The sequence below is a fragment of the Serinus canaria genome, chromosome 2 (assembly GCF_022539315.1).
Source record: "Serinus canaria isolate serCan28SL12 chromosome 2, serCan2020, whole genome shotgun sequence".
NCBI classification, from domain to species: Eukaryota; Metazoa; Chordata; class Aves; order Passeriformes; family Fringillidae; genus Serinus; species Serinus canaria.
The window spans coordinates 42,194,972-42,210,872 of NC_066315.1; the positions used below are offsets into that span (position 1 = coordinate 42,194,972).

The window sequence follows — 15,901 nt, forward strand, 5'->3', positions numbered from 1 at the left end:
GAAGGTCATGAGCCAGCAGTGTGCCCAGGTGGCGAGGAAGGCCAGTGGCATCCTGACATCTGTCAGGAATAGAGTGGCCAGCAGGAGTGGGGAACTGATTGTCCCCCTGTACTTAACACAGGTGAAGCCACACCTTGAGTGCTGCATGCAGTTCTGGACCCCTCAATTCAGGAAGGGCATTGAGGTGCTGGAGTGAGTCCAGAGAAGGCAATGGAGTTGGTGAAGGATCTGGAACATGAGTCCTATGAGGAGTGGCTGAGGGAGCTGGGATTGTTTAGCCTGGACAAGAAGAGGCTCAAGGGTGACCTTATCGCTCTCTACAACCACCGGAGGGTATAGCAAATTGAGGGTTGGTTTCTCGTGCCAGGAAACCAGCCCCGGACAAGAGGAACATAGTCTCAAGCTGCACCAGGGGAGGTTTAGGTTGGACATCAGGAGGAATTTCTTCACAGAAAGGGTGAATAAATATTGGAATCGACTGTCCAAGGAGGTGGTGGGGTCAGCATCCCTGGTGTTTAAGGAAAGACTGGACATGTCAGTGCCATGGGCTGGTTGACAGTGCTGTCCAGTCATAGGTTGGACTTGATGGTCTCAGAAGACTTTTCCAACCTAATTGATACTGTGTTTCTGGAACAGGAGGCAGCACAGGCAGCAAAAGGTGGAAATAAACAAGAGGATGAAGTGAGAGCTGGCGGTGCATGCGAGCGTTGCTGAAACACGGGCACTGGAGCATTTTTAGAACGCTGACATTGGAGCATTTTGAAAGGCCGCAGAAGGGGCGGACAGGCCGGACTGGGCCGGGCCGGGCCGGGCCGGGCAGGGCCGCGGCGCGGGGCGTGGCCGCCGGCAGCGGCGGGCGGTGTCACGCTGGGCCGGCCCGGAGCCCGTGCTGGCGGCGCCCAGTGCCTTCGGCCGCCACCCGCCTCAGCCCCTCCCTGCCCTGCGGATGTGGAGCCGGCACCGGCGGTGAGTGGGGAGTGGGCGGTCGGCGCTCCGCGGCCAGGGGCTCTCCTGCCTGCGCCGCCGCCAGGGGAGGAGCCTCCGCCCTTCCCGCCCACCCCGCCGCGGCGCGGAGCCAGTGCCGAGCCTGGGCGGCCGTGACGCCCCCGGCGCTTCCCCCGCCGCCCCGGCAGCGTTCGGCCTGGTGCTCGCGGCCGCGGTGGGCTGCAGGCGGCAGCGGGAGCGGCCCAGGGCGGCGGCCGCTGGCGAGCGCGCCGGGCCGGGGGCAGGCAGTGAGTCACCGGCCGTGCTGGCGGTGGGGCCGGCCGGGCTGCTCTCCTCCCCGGTATTTGCGTTCCTAAAAAAGGAGAGCGAGGAGCAGCCTGGCGGTGGGAAGGAGCCGTGCTGAACCGCCTTAGAGCGGGCACGGCCCGGACGCGGCGGCTCCCGGGGCCGCCGAGCGGGTGGAGGCTGGGCGGGGAGCCTGGCTCTGACCCGCTCTGCACCCACACGCCCTGGAAAAGGGCTGTAGCTCCCTCTGCCCTGAGCTGACATCGTGGTCCTCGCTCATGAGTTGGAGTCGATGGTCCCAGAGGTCTTTTCTGACCTAATTAGTTATGACCGCCACCCAGCCACTCCGTGAGAGCGGGAGCTCGGGGGTTCGAGGGCCTTCTTGGGGTGTTCCCTATGCTTCTGAGTCTGTCACTGGTTGCACAGTGTGTAGGATGAAAGAAGAGGCCAAATTAACTCCCAAATTACCTCCCGTAGGGTCTGTCCTGGGTGTTGGACAACCTGTTAGGAAAATAATTTTGGAAATCACACAGACACAATTTGGAAGAGTACTTCAGCTCTGTTGTAGTTTTCAGTAGTAATAAACCTGAAAATAACAAACTGAAAGAGAGTAGTTTTGGGTTAGATATTATGAAGAAGTTCTCTACTGTGAGAGTGTTGAGGCCCTGAACAGGTTGCCCAGAGAAGCTGTGGATGCCCCATCCCTGGCATTGTTCAAGGCCGAGTTGAATGTGGCTCTGAGCAACCTTGTCTAGTGGAAGATGTTCATTCCCATGGCAAGGGAATTGGAACTAGGTCATCGTTAAAGTACATCCAAACCAAACCATTCTTTGATGCTGTGATGATTCTGTGATTCTTACACAGTCATCATGCCGAGGACGATGATTTTGAATAAATGATAAGAGCCAAGTTCACTGAGTAGCACACTGTTTATTAAAAAGGCTGTTTAGACCAGCAGACTGTTTATTAAAAAGGCTGTTTTCAAGAGATAACTGTTCTGCAAAGCAATATTCCTAACCAGTAGGTAATATTTAATACTTATCTGGTGCTTTTCATTCTTTGAATTCTTTATAAATGGTGACATCCACAATGCGTCAGGCATAATTTTAGCAAACCCTTGCAAACCCCTGATTATGGATAGTGATGCATTAAGTTGCAGTGACTTGTCAAGACAGTGTAGTTAGTCACTGACAAGCTCAGTTACAGAGCCTAATCCCTGGTTATGTTTTTCTCTGGTTCATTCTGTTTGTACCGATACACACCTGAATTTTTAAAAAATACTTTATTAATCCAGTGCATTTTTTAAAAAGACATGAATACTTGGGTTCAGAGCTGTAAATCTGTATGTTGCAGAATTGTGTGCCTGTGAAAAGGCAAGCAATACTAACCAAAAGCCCCATTGAAATTTGCCTTGAAAGCTTTTTTCTGTGAGTTGAAATTGACAAGTTGAATATATTGTTTATTATGATATGCATATGTTTACAGTATCACTGTATTTTGTAGGATAATTTATATGAAATACTGGAGACTGATTTGTCCTTGAATCACAGAAGTATAATAGTCATAAAAGCTGAACTGCATCCTTAAAGCAACTTCCTTAGAAATTAAGTATTTTAACAGGAGTGGGGAAACTGCTTAAAGGCAGTGTGTAAATTCCCTTCTTCAGTCAAGTTAATATTAAAAAAAAAATACCCCAAGCCCACAAACCAAAATCACCAAACCTTCCCCTCACTTTTATTTAGTAAATTAAATCTGTCATAGATTTTTTTTTTATCAGAGTAGGTTAGTTAACAGATTTGTTTTATATCAACATCTCTAAGTTGCTTTATGAAGCATGATACAATGATCTCTGTAGAATAAATTGTACAAAATTTGTTAATAAGACAAAACACAAGTGCCTGGGGTTGTTCAGCCTGAAGAAAAGAAAGCTCAGAGGAGACCTTATCACTCCCTACAGCTACCTGGAAAGAGGTTGTTGCAAGGTTGGGGTCTGTCAAGTAACAAGTGATAAAACAAGAGAAAATGGCTTCAAGCTGTGCCATTAAAATTCTGTGAAAAATTTCATCATGGAAAGGGTTGCCAGGCATTGAAAGAGGCTGGCCAGGGAAATGGTTGAGTCACCATCCCTGAGGATATTTAAAAGCTCTGTAGATGTGGCTCTCAGGGACATTGTTTAGTGGTGGACTTGGAACTTCTGCATTAATGGCTGGACTCAATCTTGAAGGCCTTTTCCAGCCTAAATGAGTCTGTGAGTCTGTAAAGGCCTGCTTAGATCGTTTGGAGTATTTACACATAAAGTTGTGCTGTCAGTGCTTTACAGCTGGACTTTGTCGCAGACGGCTTGGTATGTAGGTTCAGAAAAGTCATTTAAGTACTTTGAGTGGCCTGTCAGTATGATAGGTGTCTTAATCACCTGCCCAAGATAGTTATAAATTTCCTTAGTACAATTGAAGCTTCACAAGATTAACTGAGAAGGTTCTTCCTTACAATGTGTTTGCATACTCATACCACAAGAAGCTTATTGATTTTTAAATACCTGTTTGACTAAGTTTCTGTTAATGTTTTTATTTGCTGTCAAATACACTGTCAGAAGTAGCAGGCTGTTGTTTTTGAGCATAGTTTCACCTTATTGATTTGTTTTAATTTATTTATTTGCTTTCCTCTCCTCTCAGTATTGCTTTGCTATACATAGCAACAGCAGTTTTCCTACATAGAGAGTAGAACTTAAATGCCATGGGAGATCAGTACCAACTTGAGAACTGCAGAGGTTACTCAACTTGGTAGTATTAAGTGCATTAAAGTGCACACCTATGCCTTTGATAAGCACAGAGTTGTGTAACTCACTACAGTAAAGTTTTGTGGGTTTAGGTTTGTGGGTTTTAGATTTAGACCAGCTATTGTTTAGCATTTGCATTTTGTTTTGGTTTTGTACTTAGCAAGCTCTCACGAGATGGCAGGAAAAATGAAAGAGATGGTGGAAAGCTGGTCTTTCTTGGATACTGCTGAGTCTAACTTCAGGCCCTTGGTAGTAATTGAACTTGCAAAAGGCACCAAAGAAGAAACCATAGAATGGTTCACTAAACGAATCGTGGACAAAAAGGCAAATGGAGGTGAGTACAGTATGATCTTCTGTAGCACTTTGAAATCAAATTGGCTGTCACCATAATATGAAGACATACAGAAAATTAGTTTTCAGGGAATTTGTGGTATAATGATTGCTTGCCAGTCTTGTTTTGCATTTTTTTAAACCCTCTTAACCCTGTTATTAATGAAAGCATTGGCTTAAGGTCAAATATCAGTTGAACTCTAGAATACTTCAATTTTTTGCACTGAAGCCCTGATAACCTATGTTTCAATGTAGTGTTGATTTCAGTTTTTATAGCAGTTATCGAGAGGTGTTTCTCCTGTTGCTTGCAGAAACGTAGGAAGTCTTGCCTAAATGAAGATGCTTCACATCCTGTCCATAAGCCTTTGTACCATGTTGTAGAACAAAATTAAGTTAGCAGAAAGCAATTTAATCTTGATAACTTCATGTTGTGTTTTCCTTATATTTTTTGTTAGCATGAAGGGTCTTAAAAAGGCAATGTTTCATTACTCATTTTGGTATGTGTCTGGCAATTGAATTTAGTCTAATTTATTTGTAATTCCTTGGACTTTTTTAAAAACTTTTTTTAAAAAAGTCATTATTTGTGGCTGTTGTAGCTTATAGTTTATGGTCAGTAATATTTCTGTGGCTGATGGATTTGTGACTACAAACTTGCTTTCAGGCCTCTTTTAGGTAAGTTAGGGATGTTACTGCTTTAAAAACCTAGTCTCCTTAAAACCAATTGAACTGTTTGTAGAATCACTTCTTGCTTTTATGGTGTGAACCTTAGGGAAATAGATCCAAACAGTCCCCATTGTTCCAGTTCATTGTTGAGAGTGCTTCAACAGAAACAGGGCTAAATCAGAGGTTGACCCTGAAAGATTCTGAAGAACCTATGTCAAGTACTGTTGAAACCTTAACTCTTTGTGCCCTTAAGAAGAGACATTTTCAGCAGTCCTGTTAGCTAGGGCTTATACATTGGATGCTAAAATGCTAGGGCTTTTAAACATACTTTTAATGTATTTTCTTTCTTATTTTACTCCTGTTTACTTTAAAGGTGCACAACTACTAATTAAACCACTGGTTACGGAAAATGGAGTTGAAAATATTTATTTAGTTGGAGCTTCCCACTTAAGGCTGTTGCTGGGAGCTGAAGCTGTAGGTTTGGTGAAGGAATGCAGTGATAACTCAATGAGAACTTTTACATACAGCAGTAGAAAAACTTTCAAACATTTTGCAGGTAAGAAATTGTAGGAATCTTTGTCATTGCAAAGTGGTGGCTAAAGATTATAAGCAATTAGGCCACTAAACGTTTTACAGTCTTTCTATTTCTTGGAATGGTAACTGTGAACAGCAAGTGGAAAACCAAGCCAAGAAAAAAAAATACTTGTTTTTACTATGGAAATTCAGATCAAATAACGAATTTTGGTTTCTTTCACATGGCTTTAATTTTTTGCTTGTCTTCTCTTTCATGCTTTTCTATGCTTCAAATAGTCTCTTACTTGTATGAAAGATTTTCTTGGAAAAAAAGACAAGAAAAAGAGTTGATAAACGTGATTTTATGATTATCAATCCATGTTATGAATTAATGTAGATATTTAATTTATGTGAGCCAGTTTTGAGGCTTATGATCTTAAAATAAGCTGGAAAAAATAGAAACATTTTTTTCTCTGTTACATGTACACATCAAACAAACAATAATTAACTCTGCAGATGCATTTGGTGGGTTTTGGGCATGATTAGTGGAATAGTTCCTTTTTACTCTTTCATTTTGTGAGGATGCCAACACAGGAACATTTCCTTTTAAATGTGCTGCTTGTAAGGTCTTTAATGCCCTTACAGTGGCAGAACTCATTTTTTGCTCTGCAGGTAAATATTTGAGTTCCAACTTAGTATTTCTAATACTTTTAATGTGCCTGTTTGAGTGATGCCTTTCACCACATTTTGCAATGTAAAGGTTCTTGGGTCTGTCTGAAACAATTTTTAAGTTTTGTTGTTCAGTGGCAGTTTTTCTCAACACCACTGCTGTGCAGTAACTGTTGCAGTGCCTTCAGTTTTGTGACCTTGCTTTCCTGAAATTAGGAAGCCTTCAAAAGAGTTGTCAGTTGCAAAAGTGCCACTTCCATTTCTTTCATGCCTTTACGTTATTAATGCAAATCTGTCACAAATTCCACTGCTAACAGAATCTCTAGGATTAGTTGGATTTCCAACTGCTGTAAACATATTTTTGGCTGTATCTCCTGGTATTTTTTCTTTTTAAAAACACAAGTGTAATTTTAGTTTTGTCCAGGTGCAATCAGAGAAATTGTCACCTAGAAAAGAAACCCTGCAGTCTGTGTTGTCTTGGTAGCATTTCTGGTTGCAGTTAAACTATAATATACTGTTATTCTTTGTATTAGAGTTTTGTTGATATTTTAGCTTTTTTTTTACTTAGTATATTTAGGGAAATCCCTTCAGTTTCTTATTCTTAACATGGGGAAAAAATTGGTTTTATTTCAAGAAAATCTAACTCTTGTGTCCATGATGATAAATTGATGGGGTTGACATAGGTTTGTTGCTGTAATATTTTTTTTTCCTGATTCTGGTAATTTTTTGTAGTTGTTTGCTGCCAGGGTTGTATCCATGCGCTAAACATTTCATACAGCCTTCCTTTTATTTTAGATGACAATCACAATTTCCTTACAATGGCAGAATGTCAGTACATCATCAAACATGAACTTGAAAATTTGAGAGCCAAAGATGAAAAAATGATCCCTGGATATCCTCAGGCAAAACTGTACCCAGGAAAATCAATTGGTAAGTAATGTAATTTGTTGTCTCTAACCACTGAGTTGATGTAGAATAGTGTTCATTATGGGGAAAAAAAAAAAATCCTGTAATGAAGAGAAATCCTTCAGATGCTCAAGTCCCACTATTTTTAACAAAATTTGTTTTTTCACTGCTTCAGTAATAGGACAGAAGGCAGTGGACGCTCAATAGACAAGAGAAATTCTGAATAGGTATCAAGAAAGTATTTTTTTCAACAGGATAATCAAACATTTGATCAGGGCTTTAAAGAGATTGTTGGTAACTGTCCTGAGAGACTTTTAAATCCTCCCTAGACAGGGCCCTGAGCTGCCCTATTTAAGCCACACCTACCTTGAGCAGGAAGGTGGAACTGATTACTTCCAGTGGGCTGTCCACCCTGAGTTGTTCTGTGAGGCTGAGGCTCTGGCTTTATGTTATCTTCAGCTGGGTACCTTTTGCACATGTTTGTGTTATCAATTATTTTTAATTAGTACCAAAAGTATTTATTATTTAAGTTACATGATTGTATATTTGGATTCTCTCTATATAAAAATGCTGGAATGGGTACCAGTGCTCCAGAGTTACAAATTTCATAACAGGAAGGAAGTTTTATTAATTTATTTGGTTTCCCTGATCTTCCTCTTTGCTTCAAGAGCTTTTCCTTTTCATGGGAGAAAAAAGCAATGAGAGCTGGTGCTATTTTTATGGTAGCTGAAAGCAGTTTGTTGGCAGATGCTACAGAGTCTTAGGAGAATGGATCTTAATAATTATATGTCCTTTTATTAACATTATCTTTATTCTTTAGTGTTGATCATCAGAGAAGGAGATCTGTGTTCAAAAAACCTAAATAAATGTAGATGTCAGATGAGTTTACACTGGTAATTTTTTATATAGCCAAGGTATTTTTCTAGTTGTGTGAATGAGATGATGATGAAAAATAGTAAAATACTGTCACACTTCAGTGGCTCCCTGTTTTTTAATACATTTTTTTTCTATGGTTGTCATTTCAGAGCAGTAATTGTTTATCCACACACGTAGTATTGCTTTCCATAACAAAGCTAAATACAAATTGTGGAATATGTAGTTTGTTTACAATGAAGATGTGATGCAATTTATGAATTAGTGTAAACTGGTAATTCAAAGAAAACTACATGTGGCATTTCAGTCCTGACCTGTAGCACTTTTTGCTATTGATGCTGCATTTGGCTATATTGCAAAGCTGTGGAGTAGTTATTATATGTAAAAAGGTTGCTCTTTGTCTTCCAGTGGTTAGCACAGTATTTGCAGGAATAGGTATAACTGCTCTCAATTTTTTAATTAACATGAGACAATTTTTTCAAGATTTGAGTGCTTCAAGATCTATTTCAGAGGAACTTTAGGCTTGGTAAATACACAACAGAACCTGTTTACTTATGTCAACTTCACTGTCACATGAAAGAGCGCCAGGTATCTATTTTTTTTTTCTCTTCTAGTGAGAAGATTATTGACCAGTGGTGTTCTTGTTCAAATTTTCCCTCTGCATGATAGAGAAGAGTTGAAAAAGCTTTCTCACAGCTGGTATGGCCGAGTGAAAATTGGTTATCAACCTTTAGGTATGTGAACAGCCTTTGCATTGTGGTCATGGAGTGGAGTCGTGAAATCAGACCACTGCTCTTTTACCATTTGGACAAGTTTTTCCTCTGTTAGTGTTTCCTGTGTGAACTGCTAAAATTATTCTAGACTTGCAAAATAGGTGATTTAAAAGTCTGTAGTCTGTGAGTTTCTGTGTAACAGCATTCTGCACATCACAAATTTACCCACCTATCAGTAAAGCAGGAATGGTCCAAGCCAAGAATATACTCTTTGACAAGCTCCCATGCTTCTAGAACTCCCAAAGCTTTTTTGTGTTGTAGGTGTGTCAAAAGTGTATTTACAACTGTTTGTTTTAAATTCAGTGTCTGACTGAAGACTGTATGTTGTTGCATGCTAGCATCACTTGAGTATATTTTAGACTCTGAATAATCATAAAATTAATATAATTTTTAGTCAGGCAATGTGGAAAGGTGAGTTTATTTAAAAATAAGAAAATAAGAATTTGGGAGCTTGCCCAATTACAAGTCTCTGGTTCTTGGAGTTGTTTGAGGTTCTTTCCTGAGCTGCAGGAAGTTAAAGATCTGGCTCGATAATGCCTGCCTCCAGAGTATTGTGTTAGGAGCCTTATTGTGTGCTGGTCTTTATGTAAGAAAGTTTTTTTTTTTTTTTTTTGGACTGACACTGAATCCATACAAAACTTTGAAGCAAATCCCAGGAGCCTGTTAAGTATGTACTAATTTAGGGATATCTTTCATGTTGGAGTGTGAAATGGTGCTAATGACCTAATCTTGAATGTATTTGTTAATGAATTTCTGATTGACAGGGATGTTATAGTGCTGATCCTTCTGTCCGTTTACCCTTTCCTTCTTGCTTTCAGAGACTTTATCTGGTTGGCCATTGTGAACTTCTGCTGTAGTGTTTTGTAAGCCATAAGGATATTCTGGTATTGCATGTGGGGTTTTTTTGTGGAAGTGTATTTCAGAGGTAATGCACTGTAGTGGTGTATTTACAGTGTCAATCCAGAGGCCGTGCTTCTATGGCTGTCTTTAAGCTAGTAAATGCAAAACAGTGGCATACAAGCAATCTGGTTGTTCATGCAGGCAAAGACAAGAGATTTCAGCATTCTAAGCTGTTTGACAGGCATTTCTGTATCTAATAACTTCTAGAATATATGAATAATAATCCTATATTTTTTATTAGTAAGATAAATTATATGTCTTCTTGGAGGTAATACATCTGTCATGAAGTGTATCCATTGTTAGTGCACTTTTTAAGTCTCTGTAGCACCTGAGCAGACAAACTTAGTGAGTATGTATTTCATGTATCAGTTGTCTGCTGAAGAGATTTTCTCAACCTGAGTACTCTATATGATGTGTTTAAGATTTAAGATTTTGATACACCCTGTCCATCTCTTCCTTTTGCTCCTTGAGGACTCTCAAAGCACAGCTAGCCCTTTTTGTCTCTGAGCAAGCTGAAACAAATTCGTTTCCCAGGAGTACACATGCCAGTGGGAATTTTCAGAAGCTGTGTGTCATTTGCTGTTGAAGTGGCTTTTATTACATCAGATATCTTCCATGCCATTCATTGATCAATTCTGTCTGCAAGAATGATAGTGTTTTCTCTTCAGTTGGGTTTTTTCCTTTTTTTCCACCCCCCCCTTTCTCTGGATATCTGTTTGACTTCCTTTCCATCTGAATAGTATGTTTATGTGGGTATATATGTAACATTAAAAAAAAGTAATTCAGATAACCATCTGACTTTTTGTAATAAGGGTGTAGGAAGAAAGAAAAAACAATGATATTTATTGTGTTATTTAGAAAAAAATTCTGGCCAATGAAAAACTGTAAGTTCATGTGAGCTGAAGTTTGATATTGTACTGACATTTCTGTTAAGTAGAGTCTTAGTTGGTTCATTTCTTTCTGCAGATGACATACGCTGCTACTTTGGCGAAACCATTGCTCTCTACTTTGGCTTCTTAGAATACTTCACATTTGCTTTGATTCCAATGGCTGTCATTGGGATTCCCTATTACATGTTTGCGTGGGAAGACTACGACAAATACGTGATGTTTGCCACGTTCAATCTGCTGTGGTCCACTGTGATACTGGAGGTCTGGAAGCGGATGTGCGCCATCCTGACGTACCGCTGGGGCACGCTGCTGATGAAACGACAGTTTGAGGAGCCAAGACCAGGCTTCCACGGTGTGCTGGGGATCAATCCTGTCACTGGGAGGGAGGAGCCGATGTACTCAAGTATTAAGAGACAATTACGGATTTACCTGGTGTCCTTACCATTTGTGTGCCTTTGCCTCTACTTCTCACTGTACGTGATGATGATTTACTTTGACTTGGAGCAGTGGGCTCTGGATTATCACAAAGAGAACGAGTCTAACTTCAGCAGCTTGATGCTGTACGTGCCCAGTATCATCTATGCTGTTGTGATTGAAATTATGAACCTAATCTATCGGTATGCCGCTGAATTCTTAACATCTTGGGGTAAGAAAGTTGTTCACTCTTCTTCTTTCAAATTAAAGTCCCACGTACATAGAATTTGTTTCTTTGTAGAATCCATTACTGTGAGCTCTTGTTCAACAGAATTCTAAAGAGATTTCCTAAAGTAGGTTCTTGCTGTGGGGTAAAAGAGATGGCCATTTTAACTTCTTATACTTTGAGTGTTCTGAGATTGCAGTTTCATGTTTGGTTTAATTTGGTCTGTCTGACATTCCATCAGAAGGGGTGATCCTCAGCATCCCTCTGCCTTTGGTGCAGAAGTTTCCCTTCCATGATTTAGCTCTTTGTCTGTCTCAGCCATAGTGCTGGCAAAAGGGTGGGGCTAGAGCATGAGGATAAGAGCTCAGAGGTGCATGGGTGGCAGGAAGGATTGTCCTGGCAAGTTGCACCCACAGCCTGGGTTTGCTTAGTGTGCTTTAGTCTACTGCACATCAGTGCAGAGGGCAGAGACACTGAGATAACAGAATCAAATCTAAGCCCACTCTGAATGTCACATGAGAGTGTTTATGTATGCTACATATATAATAAAGGCTGGGATTGCCCATCCCAATCAAAATGTGTTTCTCTGGGCACTCTCAGAAGAGGAGGAATGTTATAATAGATTACCTTTTTTTTCCCCCGTGCGTGTGATTTATTTAACAGATTGGGCCTTGTGTTTTGCAACCTAACATAAGGACAGTGAAATGCTGGTGTTTATTTTGAATTTTAGCACTTCTACAGACATGTGAAGTCACTTTCAGACAAAGTTAATAGGTTAAGCTAATGGAGAATTAACTGCTTCATGTAGCTCCATATGGCATTGATTTGCAGGACAGAATCCAGATTACTAAAGCTGGAAACCCAGAAAATTAACAGAAAAAAGATAAAGCAAAGGGGAGGTTGATGCAGAAGACAGAATAAAAAGAGGTGTTAAAGTGGGGTTGGTTATGCTTGCCAAAATTATTTGCTCAGCAAATTCAACTTGACATCTGTGATAGTAAAAGCAAGCAATTTCTTTGTTTATGACTGTTCAAGGTTTTTATTTAAATAATGATTTTAAAATTCCTATCTAGGGCTCAGTTGGCTGTTTTGTTTCTTTGTTTTTACTGTACTGCAAAAAAAGGCATTTCTGTAAAATAGCCAGTTATGTTGATTTGATAGACTAAAATGTCTTTAACAGGCAACTCAAGGTTTTTTTTAATCCAGACTTTTTTGGGTTTAAGCTGGTGTTTCATATTCAGCAGAGGCAGTATTTATATAACCTGCTACACTGACAGCTTGTGCCTTTTCTGTGCTATCCAATATGTTTCTGTTGCCATGCTCTGAATAGGCTGAAAAACTCATCTGGCTCTCCTATCTTCTCTCCCACCTGGCATATTTTCAGATAATATCTGACTTCAACACCTAAAGTGACGAAGCATGGGAAACAATCTGGGGTATTTTAAGTACCCCTCTTGCACCCATTTATCATGAAAGCTGATTATGTAGTGAAAGCTAAAAGTAAAAATTATGGTCACTTGAGTACATTTTCATGTGTCAGGCCTAACTTGATGCTCCTGCAGAGCAGAGCTCTGCTGGTTTGTCCTGAGCAAGGTCCGTAGGTGATGGTGTCCCCTTTCAGTCTTGTTGACACAACACATGCTGGTGTGCTGCCTTCCCAGTTAGTGCTTACCCAGGGCTTTAAAGGTTCAATCTAACAAAATAGCAGAAAGAAATTGAAAATATCCCATCCACTTCCCTTTTCTCCCCTCTGGTAAAACAGTCTTCCTGAAACATCAGGTTCTGACAGTTTATCTTCAGTGAACTGAAAAATCTCAATTTAGAATGAGTAATGCATCTGTTGAACTTCACATACTCTAGTCTTAGTTTAGAGTGTAGGGTCTTATCTAAATTCCTTGGAGAGAGATGGGAATATTTCTGTGAGCATTTACTGGTTTAAAAATCAAATTTGGTATTTTTACTTTTCATTATGTATTCCCATTAGTTTTCAGCCAAAGAGCAATCAATAACTAGACACATTTTGTAAAGTTTTAAGAGCAACAGATGTTTTTTCTTCTATAAAGTAGCTGTTCAGGGTAAGAAATAGATTAAAAAAAAAACTTTTGTGGTAGAAAAAATACTGGAGTTGTAGTCAAAAATATGGGTGATTAATACTGTGGATCAGATTAGCTTCATAGATTAAGTGAGGTATTGGTATAGTATAAATTCTTTCTATCATGAAGTGTTGGAGTAATAGAAACTATTAGATAAGTAATTTTCATGTGGGCTGAAGGTGCCTGTTCACACTTTGGATAGCAATGTGTAGTACATGGTAGGAGATTCTGCTGTTTACTAATTAATAATTTTATTGGAATTTTAGAAAACCACAGGCTGGAATCTTCATATCAGAATCATTTAATTCTGAAGGTTTTAGTGGTAAGTATGTCGTAAGATTATTAAAAAGACAGCTTGTGCTGTATTTTATTAATGCTTTCATAGCATTACCACAGTGACCTGCAGTTTTGCTCAAGGCCAAATAGTACCACAAATATCAGAGTAAACAAGATTTCTGTTATGGTTGCAGTAATGCTAGACTATTTTAGATGCCTCTTTTATAGTGGAGGGTTGGCTTTTTTTTTTATCAAATTGTTCATTCATTGAATGCTGTATATATAAGTTTCTCTTAATAAGTGTGGTCCTGCCTCCAACTGAAAACTATTTTTTTGCACAATATTGTGGTAAACCATATTTTGAAAGTTCATGTATTAACTTCCACCTATATTAACATTCAGACAACCTGTCAGAGGAACCTGAAAATACCTGTCTGTCAGTCTGCTCCTCTGTAGTTCATAGCATATGGAGATCTATTTCATTTATCGAATCTTGTTTCCTTTTTGAAAAGATCATTTAGGTTTCTTCCTTTTTTATTTCCTCAATTTCCTTAGAGTTCCTTCTTTATTTCGTTCACCATATTTTTGTATGTGTGTGTGCATTTATTTGGGGTTTGTTTGTTTTGTTTTGGGGCTTTCTTTGTGTTAAATCTTGCTGTTACCCATCTGTTACTGGTAACCTCTGGATCTAAAATTCTTGTAGCTGTCACTTAAACTTTGTCTCCTCCTGTAGCCTTTCTCATAAAACTTAGGACCATTTCTTTTCCCCCATAGAGTATTTATACAAAATGATTAAAAAAATTATGCACTCTCAAGTGTAAGTTTCCCCCAGTTTTCATTCTCAGTCTGTGAATGGCTTTCTGCACTCCCAATATTATCTGTATTGGCCAAAAGCTCCAAAACAGGAGCTGCAGCACTTACAGCAATAAAGGACTGTTTTTAGAGATTGAGAGACGTATGAGCCAACACGTATATTTTGACAAAGTAGCTCTTTAAAAATAAGCCACTGCTCTAAATAAAGATCAATATATCCCCTTTCTAATGTTATCTGGAGAAATTGCCAAAAAAATTACAGTTAAGTAAAAGGTGATGTGTTTTTAATGTCCACCTTTTGTAATTCAGTTGTAGCTGTCTTTGTTCACTTTGCTTTAGGAGAGCATTAAGCTTGTTAAGTAAAAAACTGAGTAAGAACAATATTGAAAATGTGTTTCTTCTGACTTAAGGTTTAAAAATGGTAAAGAAAATTTTGATGGGCAGTTTTCATCTTCATGGAAGCCATTTAGTTAGGGTAGCTGTTAAGTTAGTTGATATTCTGCATCTGAACTTTTGCTCAAGTACTAAAACCAAATTTTTTATTTGCAGTTCAACTTCTTAAATTGCTTTGCATCTCTATTCTACATTGCCTTTGTGATGTTTGATATGAAGCTTTTGAGGCAGGTGAGTTCCAAGAACATCTTAAGACTGTTGGTGAATCTAGGAAAATAAAGGATTGATTAAAACAGACTTCAATATTAATTCTAAAACATAAACTTGGCAATTAATATATTTCACCTATATTTTCTTAGAAATCCAGATTCCATGTTTCAGTTCCCCTAACATTATTGCAGAATCATAGCAGAGTAGAGTAATTCTTTCTCTCTGTATAAATGAGGAACTGTTTTCAAATAAATTTGATTATTCTCTCACACAGATGAGGCTGGGAAATTTTCATTTCCTCTCTATTTCCTTTTATGTTAGAAGATGTTCTTCTCTGTAGTGTTCTTAATGAGAGTCTCTTGAGGATAAGGTTGTGATTAAGTTTGACTACAGTGAGGATCTGAGAAGAAATAAAGGCAAAAATTATTTGTAGTGGGTATTTTAAATCAACTTTCACACTCAAATCCATGACAATTTGGTGTAAGGAAAATATTTTTGCTCTAAACATAATGAGCAGTACAACAAGAACTTCAGCTCAAGACCTCTGTTACCCTGAATAGATCTCTAGCAAAACACTTTACATACCTGTACCAGAGATAACATTTGTGACATTTTCTCTACTTTCTGGTAAAATCAAGAAATGAAAAGCATAGAAAAAAATTCTATCTTTAGTTCTGTGTCATTGGCATATATTAAATATGCATTGCCCTTCATTGTACTTGGTGTTCTGTTTTCAAGATACAGCCAGATACACAAAATATTTAGACTGCTAACTCCTAATTAGTCCTTTTCAGCACAACAGCAAAGGATGGGAACTAGATCATCTACAATTTTCATATGCTATTCCTAGGTTCATTAGGCTGGCCTGTTTTTCATAGTACAGTAACTTAAAGTGTTACTCGAGCTCACAGAATTGCAAATGATCATAGTTTCATCACAATTATATTAATTTT

At 39.1% G+C, this 15,901-nt stretch overlaps 1 protein-coding gene across 1 annotated transcript in view; it reads left to right on the forward strand.

Moving 5' to 3' along the window:
• The first annotated feature begins 861 nt into the window (after positions 1-861).
• Positions 862-15,901, forward strand: part of ANO10 (anoctamin 10) — a 121,730-nt gene continuing 106,690 nt past the window's right edge. The window contains exons 1-8 of the mRNA XM_050971646.1: positions 862-966; positions 4,167-4,340; positions 5,373-5,555; positions 6,977-7,111; positions 8,575-8,694; positions 10,600-11,169; positions 13,523-13,578; positions 14,895-14,969. Of these exons, the coding sequence (XP_050827603.1) occupies positions 4,181-4,340; positions 5,373-5,555; positions 6,977-7,111; positions 8,575-8,694; positions 10,600-11,169; positions 13,523-13,578; positions 14,895-14,969 (1,299 nt within the window). The 5' untranslated portion in view covers positions 862-966; positions 4,167-4,180. The remainder of the gene's footprint in view (positions 967-4,166; positions 4,341-5,372; positions 5,556-6,976; positions 7,112-8,574; positions 8,695-10,599; positions 11,170-13,522; positions 13,579-14,894; positions 14,970-15,901) is intronic.